General features: G+C 61.0%; 6 protein-coding genes across 8 annotated transcripts; 4 read left to right on the top strand and 2 right to left on the bottom strand.

The window, feature by feature from the left end:
- Positions 1-3,677: 3,677 nt before the first annotated feature.
- Positions 3,678-12,758, top strand: LOC139595430 (lipase member M-like). The gene is made up of 10 exons (XM_071438547.1): positions 3,678-3,809; positions 4,659-4,770; positions 5,719-5,836; positions 6,127-6,325; positions 7,071-7,180; positions 7,496-7,641; positions 8,617-8,763; positions 10,047-10,118; positions 11,541-11,606; positions 11,717-12,758. Exons 2-10 carry the CDS (start codon positions 4,666-4,668, stop codon positions 11,948-11,950), a joined length of 1,197 nt encoding a protein of 398 aa, XP_071294648.1. The 5' UTR covers positions 3,678-3,809; positions 4,659-4,665; the 3' UTR covers positions 11,951-12,758.
- A 258-nt stretch (positions 12,759-13,016) lies between these two features.
- Positions 13,017-16,052, top strand: PAOX (polyamine oxidase). The gene is made up of 7 exons (XM_071438532.1): positions 13,017-13,557; positions 13,888-14,380; positions 14,460-14,662; positions 14,873-15,128; positions 15,215-15,327; positions 15,401-15,558; positions 15,883-16,052. The coding sequence occupies exons 1-7, from the start codon at positions 13,413-13,415 to the stop codon at positions 16,021-16,023; spliced, it is 1,509 nt and encodes a 502-aa protein (XP_071294633.1). The 5' UTR covers positions 13,017-13,412; the 3' UTR covers positions 16,024-16,052.
- A 146-nt stretch (positions 16,053-16,198) lies between these two features.
- Positions 16,199-19,357, top strand: MTG1 (mitochondrial ribosome associated GTPase 1). Of its 3 annotated transcripts, XM_071438540.1 has the most exons (11): positions 16,199-16,592; positions 16,673-16,739; positions 16,863-16,965; positions 17,048-17,128; positions 17,242-17,298; positions 17,894-17,984; positions 18,064-18,125; positions 18,268-18,364; positions 18,484-18,565; positions 18,672-18,784; positions 18,873-19,357. In XM_071438540.1, exons 1-11 carry the CDS (start codon positions 16,478-16,480, stop codon positions 18,968-18,970), a joined length of 966 nt encoding a protein of 321 aa, XP_071294641.1. In that variant the 5' UTR covers positions 16,199-16,477; the 3' UTR covers positions 18,971-19,357. The 3 variants fall into 3 exon arrangements, 2 of the variants coding, with proteins under 2 accessions (XP_071294641.1, XP_071294643.1); XR_011681026.1 differs by having other exon boundaries at positions 18,268-18,405; positions 18,484-18,784; positions 18,873-18,908; XM_071438542.1 differs by lacking the exon at positions 18,873-19,357 and having other exon boundaries at positions 18,268-18,405; positions 18,672-18,785.
- A 2-nt stretch (positions 19,358-19,359) lies between these two features.
- SPRN (shadow of prion protein) lies at positions 19,360-20,670 on the bottom strand. Its single transcript, XM_071438546.1, has 2 exons — positions 20,515-20,670; positions 19,360-20,057 (listed from the first exon to the last, which is right to left on the bottom strand). Exon 2 carries the CDS (start codon positions 20,048-20,050, stop codon positions 19,640-19,642), a length of 411 nt encoding a protein of 136 aa, XP_071294647.1. The 5' UTR covers positions 20,051-20,057; positions 20,515-20,670; the 3' UTR covers positions 19,360-19,639.
- A 195-nt stretch (positions 20,671-20,865) lies between these two features.
- Positions 20,866-23,184, top strand: ECHS1 (enoyl-CoA hydratase, short chain 1). The gene is made up of 8 exons (XM_071438543.1): positions 20,866-21,025; positions 21,704-21,901; positions 21,973-22,100; positions 22,181-22,280; positions 22,376-22,480; positions 22,558-22,677; positions 22,766-22,833; positions 22,938-23,184. Exons 1-8 carry the CDS (start codon positions 20,905-20,907, stop codon positions 23,001-23,003), a joined length of 906 nt encoding a protein of 301 aa, XP_071294644.1. The 5' UTR covers positions 20,866-20,904; the 3' UTR covers positions 23,004-23,184.
- Positions 23,185-23,624: 440 nt separating this feature from the next.
- On the bottom strand, positions 23,625-24,863 carry PRAP1 (proline rich acidic protein 1). The gene is made up of 3 exons (XM_071438545.1): positions 24,531-24,863; positions 24,375-24,433; positions 23,625-23,991 (listed from the first exon to the last, which is right to left on the bottom strand). The coding sequence occupies exons 1-3, from the start codon at positions 24,597-24,599 to the stop codon at positions 23,652-23,654; spliced, it is 468 nt and encodes a 155-aa protein (XP_071294646.1). The 5' UTR covers positions 24,600-24,863; the 3' UTR covers positions 23,625-23,651.
- Positions 24,864-26,497: the final 1,634 nt, after the last annotated feature.

The raw sequence follows: 26,497 nt of genomic DNA, 5'->3' as shown, positions 1-26,497 counted from the left end.
CAAAGGGACTTTAAACCAGGAAAAGCACGAGCAGATAAGGACTCAGCAGGTCCTTTAGCTGTGTTCTCCAAGGTTACTGCGAGGCAGTTTTGTGTTTATCTGGCAGGAATTGCACAAGAGCTGGCATTCTCCTATTGCCAACACCAGGGTGCTGCTCCCTTCCCCAGCTCAGGATGCCAGGGCCAGGTGATTTGTGGCTGCCTTACCCTTGGCAAGAGGCACCCTGGGCACAGGAAAGGAGCAGCAGGAGGAGCAGCAGGGCCCCAGGTGGAGGGAAGGTGGGCATGGAGAGCCCAGGGCAGGATCAGCCCCAATCCAGGGGCTGAGGAGGAGCTGATTGCAGCAGTGTGCCTCAGAGGAGGTGACTCAGCAGCAGCAGACCTGCACCTGAGGGACAGCACTGGGGACACAGCTGATCCCAAGGGCTGGTTCCCTTCCTGTTGTGCCAGCAGCAGGTGGGGTTGCAGTCCTGTGATGCCTCAAATGAGAGCACGAAAGGCATCCAGCAGCAATGCTGCCTGATGGCTGTGAAGTGGGAAGCTAACAAGCAACACACCACACCAGGAGGTGTAAATTTTGATTCTTAAAGGCCTCAGAGGACAAGAAAAATACAGGGTTTGGGGCTCAGGCAGAGCCCAGGAAGCACATGGATGATTTGTTGGCTGGAAACCTTGGCCTGCTGTGTCCCACCTTGAGCAGCCCCCTGGACACACATCCCTCTGAGAATGTGGGATCCCAGAGGGCTTTGGGTTGGAAGGGACCCTAGAGATCACCTCATCCCACCCCTGCCATGGCAGGGACACCTTCCACTGTCCCAGGCTGCTCCAGCCTGGCCTTGGGCACTGCCAGGGATCCAGGGGCAGCCCCAGCTGCTCTGGGCACCCTGTGCCAGGGCCTGCCCACCCTGCCAGGGAACAATTCCTCATTCCCAATATCCCATCTAACCCCAACCTCCTTCAAGTCCTCAAAGGTCCTCATTCCTCCCTTTAACTAAGCTACACAAGAGTTCCTCACTAAAAATCCAGCTGTTTGGGGTTTTTTTTTTGCCACCTTCTGTCCTCCCACCACAGGTGGAACAACCCCAGGTGCTGAATCACACACTCACCTCAGCACTGACACACTGCTCCAATGGCCTCATTCCACAGCCTGGGGATGCCAGAGAAGGCTCTGCTGCCTTCCCAGCCTCTACTACTATTAACTTATCACTGTTACTACTCGGTAGTACCTCCACTAGAGAATGAGTAGTGGGGTGAGAAGGCAGCAGGGCAGGGGGGATTCTGCCCCTCTGCCCCACTCAGGTGAGCCCTGGTGCTCCCAGCATGAGGAGGGCATGGAGCTGTTGGAGCAGGTCCATGGAGCTGCTGAGGGGGCTGGAGCCAGGCTGGGAGAGCTGGGAATGCTCAGCCTGGAGAAGGGAAGGGTGTGGGGAGACCTCACAGCTCCTGCCAGGGCCTGAAGGGACACAGGGGAGCTGGAGAGGGACCCTGCAACAGGGACTGGAGGGATAGGACACAGGGAATGGCTCCCAGTGCCAGAGGGCAGGGCTGGATGGGACATTGGGAATGAGGAATTGTTCCCTGGCAGGGTGGGCAGGCCCTGGCACAGGGTGCCCAGAGCAGCTGGGGCTGCCCCTGCATCCCTGGCAGTGCCCAAGGCCAGGCTGGAGCAGCCTGGGACAGTGGAAGGTGTCCCTGCCATGGCAGAGGTGGAATGAGATGAGCTTTAAGATCCTTCCAACCTATGTAAGTTCCCTTCCACGATTCTCTGACTCCTTGCAGTGGGATTTTCATGCTCACAGGCGAGGGAAGACATTTCCAAAAGCCCAGAGCAGGCAGAGCAGGCACCTCTCCCCGTGCTCCCCTCCACGAGTCCTGTGTGTGCTGCTGCCCTGAGTGAGGGTGGGGAGGATGGGTCAGGCAGCAGGGTGACACTGCTGTGCCCTGGCAGGGATGTGACACAGCTCTGAGCACCCACAGCCTCGTGTGACACCCTCTGCATGAGCACACCTGGGAGAAGATTGAATAGGAGGCTGAGAGACCAGCCTGCATGTTACACAGTCTGTCTCTCCTCTAAACCAATCCCAAAGGGCCAGCATCACCCAGAAGATGGAGGCAAGGAGGGAGAAATAAGAAGGACGGGGCACGCCCAAATTCCTCCATCTTGGGAACCCGAACCTCCATTCTGAAAACCTTAAAATTCTGCCTTTTCACCCTGTGACAACTAACTATTATTCTACTTAAACTCTCCTGGCTTGTAATCCTTCATACAAAGCTGGTCATTTGCTCCATGGGTCAAAATCAAAGTCACAGGTGCCTTGGGCTCTGTGCCAGGGTCTTTGAGCCCCCTGCAGGGGCTGGAGCCATCCAGGACAGCCAGAGGGATGTCCTGGGCTCCCACAGCCACCAAGGCAGGGACAGGCATGGCTGGGTGGGCACAGGCAGTTCCTGTGGCTTTGGCCAAGCGTGGGTGTTGCACCAGCTCTGCCTTGTACCTCTGGCTGCTGCTGGGATCTCCAGCCTGGTGCTTTTCCAGAGAGTTCTGCAGAGCTTTGGTGAATTGCCCCCTGCTAACACGGCACTTTTGGACCTTTCTGTCCCTTCTCATGAGGTGTGGATGCCCAAGTGTCTCCCATCCAGGCAGGCAGTGAGGCCTGAGCTGCCCTTGGGTGTCCTTGGGGAGCTCAGCATGCTGCTGAGGCCTTGGAAAGGTGGGAGTGATGCCTTCAGAATGATGCCTCAGGTTTTAGCTTTTGTATTTTTCACATTCTGTGCTGCTTTAGTGTGTGGGTCTGAGCTCCACATTGAGGGATGGTGAGCTCTGTGCACAGAGCAGGGAGACAAAACAATTCCTGCTCCAGCTGGGCACCAAGGACAAATGATCCAAATCTCAGCCCAAGAGCACAAACAACGTGGGCTGAGGAGAGAAAAACAAGCAGGGTGGGACTGCAGGGGCTAAAGCTGGAATGGGACAATGAACTCCAATTTGCAAATGGAGCAGAACTGATAAAAGTGACAGACCCCATGACCAGGTGTCCATTTTGTGCCCATTTTGGTTCACCTTGGGTGCAGCCCTGGCTGGGCTCTTGTGCTGCCCAAGGTGGATCCATGGAGGAGATCCTTTTAATAAATCCCTGCTTCATTCTTTAACTCTGTTCTAGGTCAGCCTTCTCAAGGCATCAGCTCAGACCAAGCTTTTTTGTTGCCCCAGGAACTCTTCTAAATGACCCTGGGATATGGGAAATTACCCTGGCAGTTAGGAAATGACCCTTTACCAAGAAAACCTGTTGGCTTTTTGTTTGTTTGTTTGTTTGTTTGTTTTTCTCTTGGCTTCTTGGCTTTTTTCTTTTCCACCCTGGCTATCAAGAGCTTAAGGTGCAACTCCATAGCTGGAATTCCTCAGCACACCAACCCAGCTGCCTCTGCAAAACCGCAATCAAAGCCACGAGAAGCTTCCCATGAAGGGAGGTGCCCCAGGAGTGATCAGCACCCATCTGTTAATTGGAGGACACGTGAACAGCAAGTGCCAGCGTGGCTGGGCTCTGACACAGCCTGGTCCTTTTAACTCTGCTGGTGACAGAGCCACTGGCACTGCCACCAGCAGCCTGGCCAGACGTGCCAGGGCTCTGCCTGGTAACGAATTTCCCTTCGTGTCCTCCAGATTTGTGTCCTTTTGGAGCTGCCTGGTAACGAATTTCCCTCCTTGTCCTTCAGATTTGTGTCCTTTTGGAGCTGTCCCCAGCGGGGGAAAAGCATCACTCGATCTTTTTTTTTTTATTTTTGGTCTTATCTCACAGCTTGGTGACACCACAGGTAGGTTTGCTGGGAGTATTTCAGAGGGTAGGAAAGTCTCGTGGTGTGGGAGCAGAAGGAGGGAGGCAGAGAGTAATTCACAGTTCATGTTGCTGGGCTGAAGTTAGGCTCTAACTTTTGAGAGCCTGGCACAACGTCAGGAATCATATGTAATGTTAATTGTGTGCATGAAAATAGGCCTCTGCTCAGCTCAGGAGCACCTAAGGTGATCAAAAAGGTTTCTGTTTTCTTTTAGGCAACACTGATTTAACTAACAGCCTTCCTGTGAGGTTCTGCCAGTTTCAGCTCATGGGATCCTTCTGTTTACAGTGGGTTCTGGGTAGGAAAGCTAAGGAATAGAGAAACACAAAAAGTATAGACAGAGTCATAGCCCAGCCACACTAAACATGTTCCTTCCATAGCATAGACTCCCCCTTTAGGTTAATTCCCTCTGTGAGACAACTGCCCTGTCTGGGATTATCCCAGTACTGGTTCAGTTCTTGTCTTGCATAGCTGGTTCTCTTCTTGCCATTAAAAATATTAAAAAGGCTCCAGCCTAGTACCCGATCTGTACAATATAAAAAATTCTCATGAGGACAGCAAAGTAAACTGAAATTGGGAATTCCCTCCACTTTCCCAGCCCAGAAAATGATATGTGATCTCCAGATCTGTGAGGAACCTAACACATCCCAACCAAGCAGAAACAAACATTCACATCAATTCCAGCGACAATAACAACCAACAATAACAACAACAACAGCAGCCGTGCCACGGTTTTGCTCTTGTGACTCTTGCTGCTGCTCCTATTGCTATCATTACCATCATTATCATTATTTTTTGCTGTTGTTGTCACTATTATCATTCACACAGGCACGAGATGTGGCTGCTCATGGCAGTCCTGCTCCTCATCCAAGCACCCATGAGCTCCAAAGGCGCCACCAAGCAGAAGAAGGCTCTGAACCCCGAGGCTCTCATGAACGTTGTAAGCCAGGAGAACTCTGAATTCCCTGTCTGAGGGCTTGGGCACGTTCAGCTGGAGGAGAGGGAGGCTTGGAGAGGGCTGGTGTTGTTGGGCTGCTGCGATATGACGCTGCCTCCACACCATCATTAACCAGCTCCTCCTCCCAGCAGAATTAATGCAATCACAGCAGGGCAGTTAGGGATGGGGATAATCCCAGACTGGATTTGATCAGATATCTCCCCAGAGGGTAGAAATTTGTGTGTGGCTCCTCTCCTTCAGCAGCAGCAAGTCGCTCAGGGCCATGTCCAGGTGAGCCCTGAGAGGCTCTGAAGCTGGGATATAAGATAAAATTGCTGCATTTAATCTTTCCTGCCAACCTCATAACAAAGCAACCTGTGGGCAGGACCACAGCTGGATTTTCCACAGTCTGTGGAGTTCTCAGCATGAATAAAGCTCAGGCAGAGCCTCTGGAGCCCTGCAATGGATCCTGTGGGATTTATCCCAGTGCCCTTCCAGTCAGCCCAGCTCAGCAGGTTTATCCCTCTGCCCCACCACCTTATCTGCCCGGCTCATCACCCGGAGCCTGATGTGACACGTGTGGCAGGCGGCAGGAAATCGGTGCCAGATGTCTGTAAAGCAGGGTCAGGCGTCAGGAAATCCTTTTGGTTTCAATGGTTTCAGTAAATCTTTCTGGTTTCAACGGTTTCAAAGCCCTGCAGCCGCCAGCTCCCCTCCTTGCCCACGGCTGAGCATCTCCCCTTCCCCTGGGCAGGTCACTGGGGCGGGGTTGGGACAGAGCAGCCTCTGCCACAAAAAGCCCTCAGCTGATCCAGAGACAGCCTGGGCAAAGACATGTCCCACAACTTTGATTTTACCATGCCAGATGGTAAAAGTCAAGTTCTTATCTCCTCAAGTCAGATAAGCACCTTCGCTATGGAAAGTTTCCCACCTGGGTTTTTCTTCCCCCAGAGCCAAATCATCTGCCACAGAGGGTACCCCAGTGAGGAGTATGAAGTGCTGACTGCTGATGGCTACTACATCCACCTGAACAGGATTCCTCACGGAAGAGAAAAGCCTAAGAACAGAGGTACAGCTCGATTTCACTCAGAGCCAGCCAAAAATAAAAGCCCTGAATGTCAGCAGGGGAATGGATGGACCTGGACAGGCTGGGGGAATAGTCTTTGTTAAAGCAAAAATACTGAATCCGTGGGATTTCTCCAATTTACACTCAAAGCTGCAGCACCAGGAGACATGGCCAAAATGCACATTTTGCATGTCCTCTGGCAGTGCAAGGAAGAGGCTTTACTGCCCTTAATTTGGGGTGAGTGAATAGAGAGAATGTGCTTCAATGAAATGTGCTGTTTCCTTTGCACCCAGGGGCCAAGCCAGTGGTGTTTCTCCAGCATGGGATACTTGGAGAAGGCAGCCACTGGGTGGAAAACCTGGCCAACAACAGCCTTGGCTTCATCCTAGCAGACTCTGGCTACGATGTGTGGCTGGCAAACAGCCGGGGCACCAGCTGCTCCCGGAGACACCAGCACCTTTCAGCGGACCAGGTGGAATTCTGGGATTTCAGGTGGGCTGGAGCGTGTTACAAAAGCCTGGCAGAGGCTCTCTGCCTGTCACCAAGCTCTAGGCAGAGGTGGGGGCCCCTGGGCAGGCAAGTCAGAGCAGCTAAGCCCTGGCACAGCCTCCCCTGGCGAGGATGGGGCACCTGAGCAGACCTGCCTGCTGACACGGTGCCAGCTCCTCCCTGCAGTGCTGAGAGCACAGGGCACTGCCACCTGCGTGGGGACACACAGAGACACCAGCCCTGCCGCCCCAGGGACCTCACTGAGCTGCCCACGAGTGTCATTGCCACCTCCCCTGCTCCTAGACCTTGTTGTTGCCCTTTTTTCAAGCTGCCACTGCCTCTCCAGAGCAGAATCCCCAAGCTCATAAAGAGGCTTTTAGAAAAACCTCACACAGCAGGTCTGCCTTTCACCACCTCCCACCAACAGGCACACAGGCAGGAACCATTGCTCCATTCCCCTGGGGGAAAGAGCATCCCAGGGAGCAGAGCTGGTGCTGTAATCCTGGTGGGAGCCAGCTCTGGCTGGGTATGGCACTGGAATGCTGGCCAGGCTCTGCACAGTCTGTTTACTGCTCACCAGGGCCGTGGGAGGGCTAAGCCCTTTCAGGGCAGGATGATGCCATGGCAGGAGGGATCCATGCCAGGAATTCTCCCCTGGAAAATCAGCCCCAGATGTGGAGCTGGGCAATGCAAGGCAGCTCAGGGGAAGTTGCTGCCTCACAAGCAACATCCCCCTCCTGTTTTGCAGCTTCCATGAGATGGCAATGTTCGACCTGCCGGCTGCCATCGACTTTGTGCTGCAGAAAACGGGGCAGAAGCAGCTCCACTACGTTGGATACTCCCAGGGCTGCTCAATTGGTGAGTTCCAAAGGGTCACCCACCACCTAGACTCAAAACAGTCAATTTTGGTGGTTTTGTCAACAGAAAGCAGAGGGCTCCCCTCCTCGTGGGCTTAAAAACCACTGACATGCCCGATCAGCCAAGGGAATAAAGGTGTTGCCTCCCTTTGGGCATCTCTTGCACCAACATTTAGCAGGAGAAGGTGGCAACAGATCTCAGATTTCCAAGTGGAGATCATCAACTAAACAGAGCTGGGTGCAAGTGTGCCCTCAGATTAAGCACCTGAGGAAAGATGGAGCAAGCCTGAGGTTGTTTTTTTTTCTGTTTTCTCAGCATTTATTGCGTTTTCATCCATCCCTGAACTGGCTCAGAAAGTCAAAATGTTTTTTGCCCTGGCTCCAGTAGTGTCACTCAAGCACAGCAGAAGTCCATTCATGAAGATGAAGTTCCTCATGGACAACCAGCTCCAGATGATTCCGGTAAGGGATTTACTCCACACCCTTCTGCCCCAAAATGACTGATTCTAGAGAAGGGATCATGCCCAGACACAGCCCCTGGGGCTCTCTGATGCAACAGAAAACAGTTAATTCCTGCTGGTTTATTAGCACAGACACAATTCAGGCACACACACAGTCCTGGATGGCCTTGTTGAGTGCATTTCTTCTTCCCATCTGTAGGGTACACGTGGTCTTTATTTGGGGGCACATGGGAATAAATCACACGGGACTCCATTTTCTTCATGGTGGGAAAAGCCTCTTCTTTAGTCACATAACTCCTTTTTGTACAGTTTTACAGACCTCATGTGTGACTCCAGTTGGTCAGTAGCTTTCTTGACAGTTACTTTTATTGGTTCTTAACAAGTTGTTATTCTGTATTCATTGGTCACTCAAACCCCTGGTGTGTATGTGCAAGAAAAGTTGTTTGTGAAGAGGTAATTTTAATTTTTTTGTCTGTGTGAAAAGAGTTTATACAGGTGCTGGTGGTTTTTTACCCAGGAATAGATTGTTATGTTAAGGAACTGCTCACACCAGGATTGCTTCACATGGGAACTTGCACAGTGCTTGCTTCCCTTAGAAGAAATGACAGGCCAGCCAGAGCAGGCTTGATTTTACAAGGCTTTTTTTTATAATTTTTCTACCTTGCTGCAACAAGGGCACTTGTAGGGGCCCTAGACCAAACACCTGAAGAAGAGCAGCTTTGCCCATGTTGATTCCATGAAAAACAGATCCAGTGCTTGGGGGAAGTGGGGGGAAAGAGGAGAGCTGTGAATATTGATTTCCCTGGTGTGCGTTCAGTCAGCACCAACTCCTGCAGCGAGCTGTGCACCTCTCCATGGGGCAGGGGCTCGATTCCTGGGTATTCCCTTTACTGCCTGGCTGGTGGGGCAGCCCAGGGGCTGGGCTGCAGGGAGGGGGGACAGGGAACACCCTCAGTGTGTCCCTTTGCTCCCGCAGCTGCTGCTGGGCAGAACGGACGCGTCCCTGCGCATCAGGCGGCTGTGGCGCTTCCTCCCCGAGCTCTGCAGGCACACGATGCTGCACAGGCCCTGTGCCAACCTCCTCTTCCTGCTGGGGGGCTACAACGAGAAGAACCTCAACATGGTGGGTGTGCTCTGTGGGGACAAAGGGTCACTGTTGTGTCACCCACCCTGCCCAGCCTGGCAGCAAACAGACCCTGCGTGGGCAACACGTGTCCCCCTGCCACCTGCTTTTCCTCCCTGGGACAGGGAAAGCCCCCCCAGGCTTTCCACATGTCCCCCTGCCACCTGCTTTTCCTCCCTGGGACAGGGAAAGCTCCCCCAGGCTCTGCTGGGTAAATGTCAGTGGGCAGGTGTGGAAGTTTGCAGGCAGTCCTGACACGGGAAGAGACGAGAATCTTGACTCCGTGCTAAATCACAAGGCTGATTTATTGTTTTATGGTATATATGTTATGTTTATACTAACAGAATAGAAGAAAGGATTTAATCAGAAGGCTGGAAAGGAGAAGGGAAAGGGAAAGGGAAAGGGAAGAGGGAAGGGGAAGAGGGAAGGGGAAAGGAAAGGGAAGGGGAAAGGAAAGAAAAGAAAAGGGGAAGGGAAGGAAATGGGAAGGGAAAGGGAAGGGGAAAGGAAAGGGAAGGGGAAAGGGAAGGGGAAAGGAAAGGGAAGAGGGAAGGGGAAAGGGAAGGGGAAAGGAAAGGGAAGAGGGAAGGGGAAAGGAAAGGGGAAAGGAAAGGAAAGGAAAGGAAAGGAAAGGAAAGGAAAGGAAAGGAAAGGAAAGGAAAGGAAAGGAAAGGAAAGGAAAGGAAAGGAAAGGAAAGGAAAGGAAAGGAGAAAGGGAAAAGGAAAAGGAAACTCATGACTCTCAGAGAGACCGAGATAGCTGGACTGTGATTGGCCATTAATTAGAAACATCCAACATGGACCAATCAAAGATGCACCTGTTGCATTCCACAGCAGCAGATAATTATTTGGTTTGTTTTCCTCTGAGGCTTCTCAGGAGAAAAATCCTGGCAAAGGGATTTTTCAGAAAATATCATGGCTACAGCCAGGTGGCCCTTGCCAGCACCTCTGAATTAGGGCTGCCTGTCACTGTGACCAGCCTGGCGTGCAGCCCCTGCTGTACCCACCTGCTGAAGCAGCCTCTGGGTGACCTCAGGCAGTCACTGAGGCCTTGGGCACAGCCCCTGAGCCCAGGGAAGGTGTCTCACAGAGCTCATCCCCATCACTCTCCTCCCCGTGCTGCCTCACAGCAATTGGGTTTTAATGAAAATTATATCCCTGAACCTGGTCCAGCTTTTCAGGCAGTGTGACTCAGCAGTGGCAGCTCTGGGAAACACCTGGCAGCTGCCAGTCCACTCCCATCCGCTGGAAAGCACCCTCAGCTGGGATTTGTTTCCTTGCAGACACGGCTGGATGTGTACACATCCCACTATCCAGATGGCACCTCGGTCAAAAACATCATCCACTGGGCCCAGGTAGGACCCCTGACACACACACCCCCCTGGGATGGGCCCTTCACTGAGAGCCAGGAGAGACTCGAGAGCTCAGGGGCCCCAGACACTGGGAAAGTAAAGGCAAGAAATGAGAAGAGGTGCTGGATGCAGGATGAGCTGCCCTGGTGCCTCTGGGGACCAGGGAACACTGCAGTGTGTGTCCTGTGCTGGGCCAGGCAGGACAAGGGACAGGATGGGGAGGCCACAGATGGATGTTGGACCCCCCCAGGAGTCACCAAAGCAGAACTTGGGGACACCATGAAGCCCAAGGAGAAGTTGAGAGAACTGGATAAGGAGGAAAATGGGGACCCAACCACGTCTCCCCCTGTCCAAAGGGGTCCTGGACACCCTGGAGATGGACTCTGCAGCTTCAGCACTGGCCCTGCTGGAAATGGGGTCAGGCTGGAGAGCCCCACCCATGTGCCTCCTTGCAGAGCCAAATTATTGGTAATGGAGGCTGGAAAAGGACAATCAGGCTGTTGGAGGAGCTGCAGCAGCACCCTGCACACACAGCTGGTGGTGAGCAGGATTTCAGAGGGACGAGCACCAGGGCAGCCAAGGAGTCATGTGGAGCACCTTGGCTTGTCAGCCCATGGCTAGGGACAGGCATGGAGCCAGAGGGCAAAAAGCCACCCTGTTAAAAAAGGTGGGATGCCATCTCCTCCTGCAATGTCCCACAGGTGAGACACCAACACCTCTCCTTGTCCTGCCTGTCCCCAGCCAGCTGGCATGGTTGGAGATGGGCACATGGAGGGCAGGGACTTCCACAAACTCTTTCTGAGCACCCTCTCATGATGGGTGCCTCGAGGGAGCCATGAGATAAAAGACCCATGCAGCAGCAGATCCATCCTCCCACAGCAGATCCATCCTCCCACAGCAGATCCATCCTCTCACTCACAGCAGATCCATCCTCTCCCAGCAGGTCGATCCTCTCCCAGCAGATCCATCCTTCCACAGCAAATCCATCCTCCCACAGCAGGTCCATCCTCTCCCAGCAGATCATTCTTCCACAGCAAATCCATCATTCCACAGCAGATCCATCCTCTCTCAGAGTCATCATCTCCCAGCAGATCCATCCTCCCACAGCAGATCCATCCTCTCCCAGCAGATCCATCCTCCCACAGCAGATCCACCCTCTCATAGATCCATCCTCTCACAGCAGATCCACCCTCTCATAGATCCATCCTCCCACAGCAGATCCACCCTCTCATAGATCCATCCTCCCACAGCAGATCCACCCTCTCATAGATCCATCCTCTCCCAGCAAATCCATCCTCTCATAGATCCATCCTCTCACAGCAGATCCACCCTCTCATAGATCCATCCTCTCATAGATCCACCCTCTCATAGATCCATCCTCTCATAGATCCATCCTCTCCCAGCAGACCCACCCTCTCTCCCCAGGTGATAAAATCGGGAGAATTCAAAGCCTTTGACTACGGCAGTGAGAACCGCGCTCGGTACCACCAGGTAGGAGCTGCCGTGGCAGTGCTGGCAGCTGGAGGTGCTGGGGGTCTCTCCAGGGTGCTGCAGGGACAGAGTGGCTTCCCTGACACCTGAGAGCCCCCCGTGTCCCCCAGGACACCCCGCCCCTGTACCGCCCGGAGGAGATGCCGGTGCCCACGGCGGTGTGGTCGGGAGGGCAGGACTGGGCAGCGGACTGGAGGGACGTGCTGCAGCTGCTGCCCCGCATCAGCCACCTCGTCACCTACACCCACATCCCCGACTGGAACCACTGGGACTTTGTCTGGGGCCTGGACGCCCCCGGGCGCCTCTACAGCAGCATCCTGAGCCTGATGGAGGGGTCCCGGTAGAGCAGCAGCTCCCGGTGGCCTGGCCCCTGTCCCTCAGCTGAGACAGCCCCAGGAGGGGCTGGGACACTGCCTGCTGTCCCCTCCTTCCTGCTGGCCTGACACACTTGTGGTGATGGTGCTTTCTACGCATCCCTTGGTTGCTGGGTCTCTCCTCTTTGCTTGGGAGCTCCGGTGGCACCGTGCTGGGAGGGCAGCACCAGAGTAAGCTGAGGCACCGGAGCAGGCAGGAGCCACCAGCCCTGCTAGGAAGGGCCCCAACATGATGGTGCTGACCCAGGGACACATGGGGACCCTGCCATGACCCCACAGTGGGCTGGGGATTAGAGCAGCCAGGCTGTGAGGAGGTGAGAGGCAGCTGGGCCTGCGGGGGAACAGGCTGAGAGCAGCCCCCAGCTATGGCACACAAAGGAATCCAGGGAATGCATGAGGCCAAATCCTTCTTGGCAGCAGCAACAGCGGCTCTGGCCCCACATTGCAGCCCTGGGGGTTCAGGATTTGGAGGATCCTTTTTCCCCAAGACAAGTCCCCAGGAAGTGGAAGGTCTCCATCTGGGCCAAGCCAGGCAGCTGCCTGCATTATTGGGGCAGGGGCTCAGGGGCCAGAGGTCCCCAGGAATGGCTGCTGGGCTCAGCACCAAGGCACTGGGAATGATCATCCCTCACCCCTGGGAGCTGGTGACCCCAAATGCCCTGGGCTGGGTTGCAGGGCTGCCATCCCCCCAGGAAGGTGCTGCCAGGCTGATGTCCCCAGCCCGTCCCACCCTGCTGCTTGCTGCAAACCCGGAGGTGAGGAAAATCCCTCCTAAATAAATACTCAAAGGGGGTTACAGGAGCCTGTGCTTTGACACTCTCAGCTCTTCCTTGCATGTGAATATTTTCTGGCAGCAGGGACGCAGGGCCAGCTGGTAGAGCTGGGTGGCAATGCAGGCTCTCCAAGGGTCCCAACTGGGAGTATCCCAGTACATCCAGTACCCTACCCCACCCCTGGGCAGGGGGCAGGAACTCTTGCTGGCAAAAATAACCCCACCAGACAGCCTTGGGAGTGGAGAGTTTTATTGTATCCATGAAAGTTTGGGAATCACGAGTGGGCGGGAGGGCTGGGACTGGCCCTGGGGCAGCTCTGCTGGGATGTGTGCGGCGATGGGCACCCACTGCTCCTCCAACTCGCCAGGCTGGCCGCCACCGTGTAAGGTGGATGAGCGGGAGCAGAATGGGGAGAGGAGGAGGGTGGGGTGGTGGTCCCAGGGCTACCCCAACTCCAGGGGTGTCCCCTCTCCCAGCCCTGCCCTCCGTGGGTGCAGGCAGCGGGTTCATCACCGCACCGGGACCCCATCCCTGCCTCCCTCCATCCCTTCCTTCCTCCTTCCCTCCCTGCCGGGGCTCGGGCCGCTCCAGGGGCGGTGCCGTTGGCGGGGGGCGGTGCCGGCGGCGGCGGAGGGCGGTACCGGCCGGCGCGGGCGGCCATGGAGGGCAGCGGGCCCCGGGTGGTGGCGGTGGGCGCGGGGCTGGCGGGGCTGGGGGCGGCCCAGCGGCTCCGCGGACGCGGCTCCCTCCGCCTGCTGGAGGCGGCGGCCCGCGCTGGCGGCCGCGTCTGCACCCGCCCCTTCGGTACGGGCGGCGAGGCCGGGGCAGGCTCCGGGAACCGGGGGTGGGCGGCATCGGGGGGCGGGCCCGGGCCAGGGCGGGGGGCGGCGGTACCGGGATGCGGGAGCTGCTGCAGCTGACCCCCGGCCCGTGGGGCCGGTCCGGAGTGGGCCGGACACGTGGCGGGGGTGGCCGGTCCCGTGAGCACGCGGGGACCGAACGGAAGCCGCTCACGGGGGGCAGCGGGGGCCGTTTCGGGGCCACGGGGAGCGGGGGTCCCGCTGCGCCCCGAGCGCTCCTCGCCGGGCACGGCTCGGCGTGACCCGCTCTCCCTCCCTCCCTCCTTCCCGGCAGCGTCGGGGCTGGCGGAGATGGGGGCACACTGGATCCACGGCCCCTCGCCGGGAAATCCCGTGTTCTGCCTGGCCTCCCAGTACGGCCTGCTGGGCCCGGAGGCCGCCCGGGAGGAGAACCAGCAGGTGGAGGCGGGCGGCCACCCCCCGCTGCCGTCCGTCACCTACGGCAGCTCGGGCAAGGTGCTGAATCCCAAGGCAGTGCGCGAAGCCCGCGACCTCTTCTACGCCCTCCTGGCCTCCACCCGCGCTTTCCAGGGCTCCAAGGAGCCGCCGTGGCCCAGCGTGGGGCAGTACGTGCGGGCGGAGATCGCCCGGACGGTGCCCACCATGGCGGGGGGCCAGGAGGATGCGCGGCGGCTGCAGCTGGCCGTGCTGGCCGCCTGCCTCAAGCTGGAGTGCTGCATCAGCGGGACGCACAGCATGGACCTGGTGGGGCTGGAGCCCTTCGGGGAGTACGTGTCGCTGCCCGGCCTGGACTGCACCTTCCCAGGGTAAGCGCGAAGCTGCGCAGCGGGACGCGGAGGAGCGATCCGGGGCCGCCCCGTCTCCAGCGCTTGACTCCTCCCACAGTGGCTACAGCAGCTTGGCCGAGCGCCTGCTCTCGGATCTGCCCGAGGGCACCGTGCTGTTCAACAAGGCCGTGAGGACCATCCACTGGCAAGGCTCCTTCCGTGAGGAAGGCGACGATGGCGGCAGGGTTTTCCCCGTGCGGGTGGAGTGCGAGGATGGAGATGTCTTCCTCGCTGACCACGTCATCGTCACTGTCCCGCTGGGTGAGGACACCAACACCTTCCCTTGCTCTGCCCTTGCCCTCCGGCCAGATGGGCGAGCGGAGGGCAGGGATTGCCTAAACCCCTTCCCAGCCTCCCCTCTCCCGCTGGGAAGAGGTTGGGAAGGGGTTTGGGGAGCTCAGAGCATCTCAGACACCATTTAGGAGCCCAGCTGACAGCTGCCCCGTTGCCTGCCCGGACTTGTGGCTGCAGGTTTCCTCAAGGAACGGCACCAGGAATTCTTCCAGCCCCCCCTTCCCGAGCGGAAAGCACAGGCCATTCGCAACCTGGGCTTCGGCACCAACAATAAGATCTTCCTGGAGTTCGAGCAGCCTTTCTGGGAGCCCGAGCAGCAGCTCCTGGAAGTGGTGTGGGAGGACGAGTCGCCCCTGGAGGAGCCCGACGCTGACCTGGAGGCCAACTGGTTCAAGAAGCTCATCGGATTCGTGGTGCTGCAGCCGCCAGAGCAGTAGGTGACGGGGGATTTGGGGCATCCGGGCCGCTGGTGGGCATGGGGAGGGGGTAGCAGCTTTCAGCCCCGCCTTCCCGCCCCAGGCACGGGCACGTCCTGTGCGGCTTCATCGCGGGGAAGGAGTCGGAGCACATGGAGACGCTGAGCGACGCCGAGGTGCTCAGCGCCATGACCCACGTCCTGCGCACGATGACAGGTGCCCGCCCCTGCCCGCCCTGCCCGCTGCCCCGGGGGGATCTCCCGATCCTATCCCTGAGCCCCATCCGCAGGGAATCCGGACCTGCCCGCGCCCAGGAGCGTGCTCCGCTCCCGCTGGCACAGCGCTCCCTACACGCGCGGCTCCTACAGCTACGTGGCCGTGGGCAGCTCGGGGGACGACATCGATGTGCTCGCACAGCCCCTGCCCGAAGACCCCCGGGACCCCCGGGTGAGGACTCAGCCCCAGGGGGTGCGGTGGGGACAGACAGACACACGGCGGTGGGGACAGGAGCACAGGGAGGTGGCACTGCTGACCCTCTGCGGGTGTCACCCAGTGCTCGGGTCACCCGCTGGGCTCCACGGGGGAGGGGGCAGTCCCACAAAAGTCGTGAACAGGCGGCTCCTCCCAACCTTCCCAGCCTCCTAAGGAAGGGGAAGTGCCCGTTCTGGGTTTGTAAAGCGGTCGTGCCCCCGCGGGGTGCCGGAGCGCGGGGGGTGAGGCTGTTGTAGCCCAGCCCCGCGGCCCCTGCGCTCACCCCCCGCCTCTCCGCAGCCCCTGCAGCTCCTCTTCGCCGGCGAGGCCACGCACCGCACCTTCTACTCCACCACCCACGGGGCGCTGCTGTCGGGGTGGCGAGAGGCCGAGCGACTCAACCAGCTCTTCCAGGCGCCGGTCCCCGCGCCTCAGTCCTGAGGCGGCAAAATAAACCGCGGTGCTTTGCCCTTCGCTCTCCTTTATTGAGAAACCTCCGCGCTGGCGGCTTCTTCCTCTCGGTGGCGGGGTGGGTGCGGCGGGGCTGGCTCCACAGGGCGCTGTCGGTTTAATACCAGTTGGTGCTGGAGATGGTGTAGCGGGGATCGTCCAGCGGGTCCTGCGTCGGGCCTGGCCGCGGGGGAGCCTCCGGGGCGGGTGGGCGAGGGGGCTGAGGCTCAGACACGGCGGCACGGGGAGTGCCGGGGTCCGCGGAGGGCACTCCGGGGCCTGCAGGGGGCGCGCCGTGCCCCCTGCGGGCCCCGGCACTCCCCGTGCCGCCGGGAGGGGCGGCGGAACCCCCCTGAGGCCCCGGTGGCGGCGGCGGCGGCGGCGGCTCCGCCATGGCTGTCACTGAGGCGGCTTCCGGTCGCGGCGGAAGTGACGCGACGGAGCCATGCGGGTGTGGGCAGCGCTGAGGGCGGCGGGGACGGCGCCGGGAGCGTTCCGGGAGCGCTTCGAGTTCGGCGGCCGCGATGTGGCCTCGTGGTTCCCGCGGCACATGGCCAAAGGTGAGGGGCGGCAGCGCGGCGGGTCGAGTTCCTCAGCCTCCCCGCCGAGCGCTCACCCCGCGCTGTGCTGTGCGCTGCAGGCCTGCGGCAGATGCGCCTGGCGCTGCGCCGCGCCGACTGCCTCGTGGAGGTGCACGACGCTCGAATATCCTGCACAGCTGCCGGAGAACCCTGCCCCTTGACCCTCCACACCACCCTTGTCCCTCTCCGCCTCCTCTCCATCCCCCTCCCGCTACGCTCTTGCGGTCACTGTCCTTAGCGCAGCCACATTCCGCTGTCGGGCCGTAACCCCGCGCTGCAGGAGGCGCTGGGCATCCGCCCTCACGTCCTGGTGCTGAACAAGATGGATCTGGCTGATCCCCGGCGGCAGCCGGTGAGCGCCGGGGCAGGGCCGGGCAGGGGCAGCGCTGGTGTCACAGGCAGGTGACAGCAGTGCCTCCTCCCGTCCCCTGCAGGAGGTTTTGGAGCAGCTGAGGCACCAGGGATGCTCGCACGTAGTCTTCACTGACTGCCAGCGGGATGTCAATGTCAAGAAGGTAATGGGGCAGCAGCCCAGCCCCTGCTCCCTGGTGAGCTCCCAGCCTCAGGAAGAGCCCTCGGTGCTCCAGCTGGCTACTCCCTTTCCAGCCCTGTCCCTGTCCCTCTGCAGGTTGTCCCCATGGTTGCCAGCCTGGTGGCCGATGGCCCACGCTACCACAGGACCGAGGTGAGGCACATGCACAGGGGCACAGAACATCCTGGGCTAGAAGGGACCCACGAAGACCATCCAGTCCAGCTCCTGGCCCCACACAGACACCCCAACAATCCCACCCTGGGCATCCCTGGAGCGGTGTCCAAACACTCCTGGAGCTCTGGCAGCCTTGGGGCTGTGCCCATTCCCTGGGGAGTCTGGGCAGTGCCCAGCACTCTCTGAGGGAAGCAGCTTTCCCTGATCTCCAGCCTGGCACAGCTCCAGCCATTCCCTGGTCCTGTCCCTGTCCTAGAGAGCAGAGATGGGAGCTGCCGTGGGGAGGAGCTGCAGCCCCAGGGAGGTCTGACCTCAGTGTGCTCTGCTCCTTTGGGCACTCCCTGGTAGCTTTACATCTCTTTTATGTTGTGGTGTCCCCAAACTGCCCCCAGTGCAGGGGGTGAGGCTGCCCCAGTGCAGAGCAGAAGGAGGCTCTCCCTCTCTAGCCAAGGAACAAGGCTGCTCCCAAATGTGCCAGAAGAGCCTGGCAGGGCAAACCCTGGGATATTTCGCTGTTGTTGCAGGGAGTGGTTGGTAACCAGCTGCTCCTTGCCCGTGTTTCCCTGGCCTGCAGAGCTCTGAGCACAACATCCTGGTGATCGGCGTGCCCAACGTGGGCAAGTCCTCGCTCATCAACTCCCTGCGGAGGCTGCACCTCAAGAAGGGTATTTCTGCACGGTGCCAGGGCTCAGGGGGCAGCTGGGCACAGTGCCACTGTGTCCCTGACTGTGTCTGTGCCCCCAGGCAAAGCCACTGCGGTGGGGGGCGAGCCAGGGATCACCAAGGCAGTGCTGTCCAGGATCCAGGTACTGTTCCTGCATCCAGGAAACCTCTAGGCTCACTGAGGGGTTGCTCAGGCCCCCTTTGCAGCAAGAGCTTAACTCAAGCTCAGTGCCTCGCTCGTTAGCCGTGTGGTGCTAATTACCAGCCCTGCCTGCCCCGTGCCAGGTGTGTGAGAAGCCCCTGATGTACCTGGTGGACACCCCCGGCGTGCTGCCCCCCCGGCTGGGGGATGTGGAGATGGGCATGAAGCTGGCGCTGTGTGGTGAGCCAGAGGCTGGGGTCACACTGCTGCTCACACCCCCTGTGTGTGAGGGGATGGAAAGAGGGTTGGCCAGGGCTAGGCAGGGCTGAGGGAAGCTGGGGCTTGACCCTCTTTTCCAGGAGCCATCCGTGACCACCTGGTGGGGGAGGACATCATGGCTGACTACCTGCTGTACACCCTGAACAAGCAGCAGCAGTTCAGGTGAGCCAGTAGGGCAGGGTGCCAAGAGGGTGATGGAGATCACCATGGGTGATGGAGATGCCCTGCCCAGGGAGTTTTGGGGGGTGTGAGCCATGTCCTCTGGCAGGTACGTGCAGCGCTACGGGCTGGGCCAGCCCTGCGACCACATCGAGCCCCTGCTCAAGCATGTGGCTCTCAGCCAGGGCCGCACGCAGAAGGTGAAGGTGCTCACAGGCACAGGTGGGTGATCCAGGGTTCTTGGGAGTTTTGGGGATCCCAGAGCAGCTCCAGGCTGCACTGACACGCCTGTATCCACTGCCACCTCCAGGGAATGTCAACATGATGATGCTCAACTACCCAGCTGCTGCCTACGAGTTCCTGCGGGACTTCCGAGCAGGACGCCTGGGCAGGGTGACACTGGACTGAGACCTGTCACTGGACAGGCACTGCCGGCAGCCGTGTGGACTGGGGACACCCTGGTGCCCCTTGGAGCTGGGGACACCTCAGCAGGGAGCCATGGGGTGTGATTGAAGCTGCTTTGCCAGGGCTGTCCCCGGTTTTGGGCAAGAGGCCGCAGGGGCAGGATGCCCTGTGGTGTCGCTGTTGTGATGCTCCCATGGAGAGCCGGGGGCAGGGCTGGTGCCTCCGGCTGGCACCTGGAAGCCGCCAGGGAGCTGTTTCCTCACCAGGGAGCTGTTTTCTCGCTGGGTTTGGCCTGCTCTGGAGCTTCCATCCCGAAATAAAAGCCTGTGTGGGCAGGGGCCGAGCTCTGGCCATCCCAGGGTCCCGCCCCTCGCCCCGCATCCAGCCACACCTGCTTTCGCCCAATTTTATTGCCGCCTCCTCGGCCTCCGGACACGGCGAGGCCACGGACAGGGGCGCGGTGCAGAGGGGTGCCCGAGCCGGCGGGGTTTGGCTCGGTGCGGAGGGGTGGTGGTGGAGGGTCTTCCGCGGGGGTCCTGCCCCGCCGGCGGTGGGTGGCCGTGTCCCCGGGAGCCGCTGCTCGCCCGGGGCGTGGGGCTCAGCCCCGTGGGGGGCGGCCGGTCCTCGCGGCGTCCTGGGTGCACCGGGCACAGTCAGGTCCCCCGGAATCCATCAGCGGCGGAGGAGGGCGGCCAGCGGGCAGAGCCAGGGCAGCGCCCGGCTCGGTGGGCTCCCGGCCGGCGCGGCGGAGGTCCAGGCGCTGGCGGCCGCCGTCCAGTTGCCGTCGCGGTACTCGACGCCGTCTCCCGCTTGCAGCTCTCCGGACAGCCGGGCCCGGCGCAGGGCCGCCCCCGCCGCCACGCCGGCCGCCGCTCCCGCCGCCGCCGCCCCCGCCACGCGCAGGGCAGCCCCGGCAGAGCCGTACCGGGGCACGGCCGCCCTCGGCCGGCTGCGGGCCGCCCCCCGCGCCGCGCCGCGGGCCGCCCCGCGGGCGCCGCCGCGCCCACCCTTGCCGGCCACCGTGTCGCAGAAGGTGGCGGCCAACAGCACCAGCGCCCAGCACGCCGCCGCGCTCCGCCGCATCCCGCACCTGCCGCAGGGAAGGAGGGAGGGAGGGAGAGCCCCGCCGCTCAGCCGCGCCCGGCCGGGGCCGGGGACCGCGCACCGCCGCGTCCCGCTTGCGCGTGTGCTGCGGCCGCGCACGCGTGTGTCACGGCACACGCACCACCCGCGCGTTGCATAAACGCGCTCCCCCCACCCCTGCGGATGATGCTCCCGCACACGCACGCTGCCGCACGCCCCTGTGGCTGATGCTCCCGCACGCCCCTGTGGCTGATGCTCCCGCACACGCACGATCCCGCACGCCCCTGTGGATGATGCTCCCGCACGACCCTGTGGATGATGCTCCCGCACACACTCGCTCCACAGAACCCTGCGGGTGACGCTCTCGCACACGCTCACACCCACGCGTTTCCCCGGCTTCGCACACACCCCGCCGCAGGGCGCACTCACACCCTCTGCCCTCCCTCCCCACCCGCGGGGCTCACCGGACCCGGGGATGCCGCCGGCTCCTTCCGCTCCTCTCCACTCCTCCCTGGCCGCGCTCCCGCTGCCGCGCTCCCGCCGCGCCTCCCGCACTCCCCCCCACTCCCCACGCGGGGGACGGCGGGGGAATCCCCCCTCCTCACCCTTTCCCCTTCCCTCCCCGTTCCCCGCCCCTGAACCCCGCACACGCCGCCGGCCCGGCCCGCCGAGCCCCGCGGGGCAGCACGGCGGGACCCCCGCTCGGGGCGGCCTCCGCGCCCCCTCCCACGGCCCGGGGGGCCCGGCCCCGCCCCCTGCCCCGCCTCGACCAATGGGAACGGCGCCTTGCGGGGCGGGGCCGGCTGCACCAATGGGCGGCGGCGGGAGGGGCGGGGCTCGCTCCGCGCTCCGCCATGGCCGCCGCGCTGCGAGCGCTCCTGCGGCCCGCTGCCTCCGCCGCCGCCACTTCGCTGCCCCGAGCGCGCCTCCCGCCGCCGCTCCGCGCCCCCCGCGGCGCTCGGGGCTGCAGCGCCGGTGAGCACCGGGACACCGGGGGGGCACCGCGGGGGGGTGGGCTTGGCCCAGCCCCGTGCTCAGCGCAGGGCACCGGGTCCCTGCACCGGGCACGGTCGTAGCCCCGGGCAGTGCCCATCGACCTGCTCGTGGTCCCTGGGCTGCGCACCAGGCCACGGCACCGGACACCACGCCCCTACTCCGTGTGCGGTCCCAGCGCCGGGCACCGAGTCTCTGGGCTGTGCACCGGGGCCAGAGCACCGGGCACCGGGACACAGCACAAGGTACGGTCCCAGCACCGGGCCTGTGCCCAGCGAGTTGCACGTGGTTCCGGAGCTGCGCTCCAGAGCCCATCACCGAGCACCGGGGCCCTGCGCCATGTATGGGCAGCGGCACTGCATACCAGGGCACCGGCACTGCGGCCCAGCACCGGGCACCGGGGCCGCTGGACCGTACACCCCGTCCCAGCGCTCGGTGCCCACGCATACTGTTCTGGCACAGGGTGGTCACGGGGCTTCATCTTCGCGGGCTAGGGTGGCACTGGGAGCTCCTCCGAGCCCGTCCCGCCGGCTGCCGGTGACCGCTGCCATCAAGGTCGCCTTTAAATAGCATGGAGTGACGGTTGGCGGGGTGCGGCCGGGGGTCCGCCCGGTGCCCGGCAGCCGGTGGGTAACGGGGCAGTGCTGGTGTGGCGGGCAGGGGCTGCGTTCCGGTACCTGCTGGTACAGAAGACGGGGGCACTGAAGAACGTGGGGCTGATCCAGCTGAACCGGCCGCAGGCGCTCAATGCGCTCTGCGAGGGACTGATGGCGGAGCTGGGGCGGGCCCTGGAGGCCATGGAGAGCGACCCGAACGTGGGAGCCATCATCCTCACCGGCAGCCAGAAAGCCTTTGCAGGTAGGACCATGGCCTCTGCTCACCCCAAAGTTTTGGAGGGGACTGGAGTCCCACTGCACTTCCCTTTGCAGCTGGCGCAGACATCAAGGAGATGCAGAAAAAAACCTTCCAGGAGTGCTACAGGGGTGGCTTCCTGGCCGGCTGGGACAAGGTCGCCATGGTCCGCAAACCCATCATCGCCGCCGTCAATGGCTACGCCGTGAGTGCCCCCCACACCTCCCTGCACCCCCTGTCCTCACCCTGGCACCCCCTGACCCATCTCTGCCTCCCCTGTGCCAGCTGGGAGGTGGCTGTGAGCTGGCCATGATGTGCGACATCATCTACGCCGGGGAGAAGGCGCAGTTCGGGCAACCCGAAATCCTGCTGGGAACCATCCCAGGTGAGCAGCAGCACCTGCCAGGGGCTTCCATCCCAGCTGGGGTGGGGACACCCAGGTGACCCTCTCTGAACCTCTCCCTTCCCTCAATGCCCCAGGTGCTGGCGGCACGCAGAGGCTGACCAGGGCAGTGGGGAAGTCGCTGGCAATGGAGATGGTGCTCACCGGGGACCAGATTTCAGCACAGGAGGCAAAGGAGGCAGGTGGGAGCGTGGGACAGCCCTGGCACTGCAGGGGTCTGGCAGAGAGCCATCCCCTCACTTCCCACTGCCCGTCCTAGGTCTGGTCAGCAAGGTCTACCCTGTGGAGAAGCTGCTGGACGCAGCCATTGCCTGCGCTGAGAAAATCGCCAGGAACTCCAAGCTGGTGGCTGCCATGGCAAAGGAGTCAGTCAATGCTGGTAGGGGCTGGGGGCCGACTGGGAACCCCCTGGGGGGGCTGCAAAAGGCCAGGCAGAGGGGTGTCCCCAACTTCTCCCTTGCTTTCAGCCTTTGAAACGACGCTGACAGAGGGGAACAGGACAGAGAAGCGCCTCTTCTACGCCACCTTTGCCACCGTGAGTAGGGGGATGAGGGATAACAGGCATCCCTCGTGGCATGAGGGATAACAGGGTTGCCTCAGCCCTCCCTCACTGTCACCTCACCTCTCTGCCTGTCCCAGAGTGACCGCGAGGAGGGGATGACGGCGTTCGTGGAGAAGCGCAAGGCCAAGTTCACCGACAGCTGAGCCCGGCAGCTGCAGGTCCCTGGGGTGGTGCAGGTCCCCACGGCCTCCTGCAGCCCGTCCACCCCCGCCTTACCCCGCACAGGGGACCGGGACCCATCAGCGAGCCACGCTTGGGGTGACAGCCAGCAGTGGGGACCACCTCTGCCTGCGCTATTAAAGGGTTTTCTAGGTGCTGCTGGGAGATGGGGCATCCTTGCTGCGAGCTCCTGCCTTAGCTGGGAAATGTTGGGGGTCACTGAGCCCCCTCCACGCTCCCTCACTGCTTTCTGATGATGGGCTGGACAACAGCAGCCTTGTGGAGCATAGCTCTGGGTGTTCCACAGCCTGTGGCACCTTCTGGGGCAGAACCAATGTGCTGAGTTTGCCTCAGCCTCACCTGGACTGAACTGAGGCTGGAATTATGGGCTGAGTTTCCTGTCTCAGGGCATCATCCTCACCCTGCCTGGTGCCTTGGGGTTATCCTGAGGAAGTTCCTGCAGGTTTGGAGGCCCCAGCAGGTTTCTGTCAGTAATGAGGAGCCCACCGGGATGTGGAGAAGGGATGGGTTTATTGGTGAGGCTTAAGGCTCAGTAGGAAGGGACAAATTTCCTCAGGAAACCCCCAGGGGCAGCTCCCACCCCTCATTTCACAGCCCAGGCACATCTCCACTCAGCTGTGGTGGATGTAGTCAAGATCCTCCTCTGGGTCATTCTGCACCTTTGGGGCTGGCATCCAGAATGGCACACGGGCATTGACCTCCCTGGCATTATCCTGGGGGTGGTACAGGTGGTCACGATCCTCCTCCGGGCCATTCTGCACCTCTGGGGCCGGCATCCAGAATGGCACACGGGCACTGGCATCCCTGGCATCGTCTTGGGGCTGGTACAGGTGGTCACCATCCTTTTCTGGCCTCGCCTGGACTTGGGGTGGGCCCCTCTGAGCCCAGGCACTGCTGGAGAAGACCTTTATACCTGGTTCACCCTCCTCTGGTGCTCCCACACCCAGGATGCTGGAAGAGGGGAGCAAAATCATCAAGGAGAGGTTGCCAAATACCCTTCTGTCCCAGAAGAATCCCACCCCAGTGGAGTGCAGGGACCCTGGGGAGATTGCCCACACCCCATGAAGCACCAGTTAGGATCTCAGGGTGCAAACTTAAATATTTGTTTCACAAAAGGAATAGAGAAACCAGCTGGATGCTCAGGGAATTTGCATAATTCAGGGAGGAAGGGAGGTGGAGCTGGGACTCCCTTCATTTTGGGGGCCACAAAGCAACAAGGTGGGCACAAAGCAACAAGGGGGGCACAAAGCAACAATTTATTCCCCCCTGAAACACTTTCCATGTTGGGGTGTTGCTTTATTAGGTTTTGCAAGCCAGGTGGGAGCACCTCTTACCTTTCCTCAGCCAAATCCTGCAGCATGGCCAGGTCCTTCCACCAGGAGCTGCTCAGAGCCTGTGGGGAGACAAGGGGGTCCCGAGGGGTGGCACGGGTCACACGTGGGTCCCCTCATCAGAGGGGACAGCGGGAGGGCAGGGGAGGCAGGGCTCACCTGGGTGCTGCCGGGTGCCAGCAGGAGGAGGGCCATGCCCAGCAGGATGGTCACACTCTGGAGCCCCATGGTCCTCGAGGGGAGAAGACAGGGATGGCAGAGAGTGGTGGCACAAGCCGTGACACACCCTGTTCCCGCGGCCACAGCTCCTCCCTGACCCCAGCACCCCCGTGCCCACCGGGGCTGGCAGAGACCTACCTGGCCGTGGCTGCCTTTTGTCACACCTGCCTCGCACTTTGCCCGCCCCGTGGCAGCCTGCTGGCACTGGGTGGATCCAGGTGCTGCTGCCGCCCATCCCGTGTCCCTCCCGGCCCCAGGTGGATCCAGGTCCCGCCCATCCCGTGTCCCTCCCGCCCCCAGGTGGATCCAGGTGCTGCTGCCGCCCATCCCGTGTCCCCCCTATCCCCGAGTGACTCCAGGTCCCGCCCATCCCATGTCCCCCTGTCCATGCGTGGCTTCAGGTCCCGCTGCCGCCCATCCCGTGTCCCTCCTGTTCCCGTGTCCCTCCTGTCCCCAGGTGGATCCAGGTCTCACTGCCGCCCATCCCGTGTCCCTCCCGGTCCCGCTGCTGCCCATCCCATGTCCCCCTGTCCCCGTGTCCCTCCCGGTCCCGCTGCCGCCCATCCCGTGTCCCTCCTGTCCCCGGTGGATCCAGGTCCCGCTGCCGCCCATCTCATGTCCCCCTGTCCCCGGGTGGCTCCAGGTCTCACTGCCGCCCATCCCGTGTCCCTCCTGTTCCCAGGTGGATCCAGGTGCTGCCGCCGCCCATCCATGTCCCCCTGTCCCCGGGTGGATCCAGGTCCTGCTGCCGCCCATCCCGTGTCCCTCCTGTCCCCAGGTGGATCCAGGTCCCGCTGCCGCCCATCCCGTGTCCCCCTGTCCCTGCGTGGCTCCAGGTCCCGCTGCCGCCCATCCCGTGTCCCCCCTGTCCCCGAGTGACTCCAGGTCCCGCCCATCCCATGTCCCCCTGTCCATGCGTGGCTCCAGGTGCTGCTGCCGCCCATCCCGTGTCCCTTCTGTTCCCGTGTCCCTCCTGTCCCCAGGTGGATCCAGGTCTCACTGCCGCCCATCCCGTGTCCCTCCCGGTCCCGCTGCTGCCCATCCCATGTCCCCCTGTCCCCGTGTCCCTCCCGGTCCCGCTGCCGCCCATCCCGTGTCCCTCCTGTCCCCGGGTGGATCCAGGTCTCACTGCCACCCATCCCATGTCCCTCCCGGTCCCGCTGCCGCCCATCCCATGTCCGTCCTGTGCCCGGGTGGCTCCAGGTGCTGCTGCTCAGGGAGATGGCACCCCTGGGCTCTCCAGGCAGGTCCGTGTCCTCCTGCCAGTGCACGCTCTCTGGAGAGATGGGAAATTCAAGCTTTGGCCTGAAATGAGGATTTTTTGACAACCACTGGCCAGCAGGGAAATACTTTGTTGGACTCTGGGAAAAGCTGGTGGCCTAGAAGGGACAATCAGAAGCTTCAATTTGTTTCCCAGCAGCAAGGACAGGCTCTCGGGGACTCTGGGAAAAACGAATTCCCAGGTCAGAACTGCTGGACCTGAACACAGTGAGGAAGAGGAGGCTGGGCTGCTGCCTGACCTTTGTACCATCACATGCCCAAGGCCTGCTTCCCCTTCCCAGATATCCCAGTGTGGGGAAAAGGCCTCCTTCAGGGCTTCAGTGTTGGAAGTGATCTTTGGTCCCTGCTGAGAGATGTCCCTGGGCAGCTGTGGCTGCAGGGTTTGCCTGCTGGAGACAGCACTCTCCAGAGCCCACGGAGCAGGGATTAGGGCTGGACAAGCTGGATGAGTTTTAAACAGAGCAAAGCTTTTTAAAACTCACGGGGAAATCTCCTACATCTTCGTAAACATCATTCCCTGCTCCCATTTGCAAGGATTTTTCAAAGCCCCTTTGATCTTCTATTCCTCACAGAGAGGGGGAAGGGAAAAAATTGCAATTATAGATCCTAAGCTTCTTGGATAAACA

The sequence above is a fragment of the Agelaius tricolor genome, unplaced genomic scaffold (assembly GCF_023055355.1).
Source record: "Agelaius tricolor isolate 1412-34295 unplaced genomic scaffold, bAgeTri1.0.p SCAF_13, whole genome shotgun sequence".
Taxonomy (NCBI): Eukaryota; Metazoa; Chordata; class Aves; order Passeriformes; family Icteridae; genus Agelaius; species Agelaius tricolor.
The sequence above is the reverse complement of the archived record's forward strand: the minus strand, read 5'-3'. Positions and strand labels throughout refer to the sequence as shown.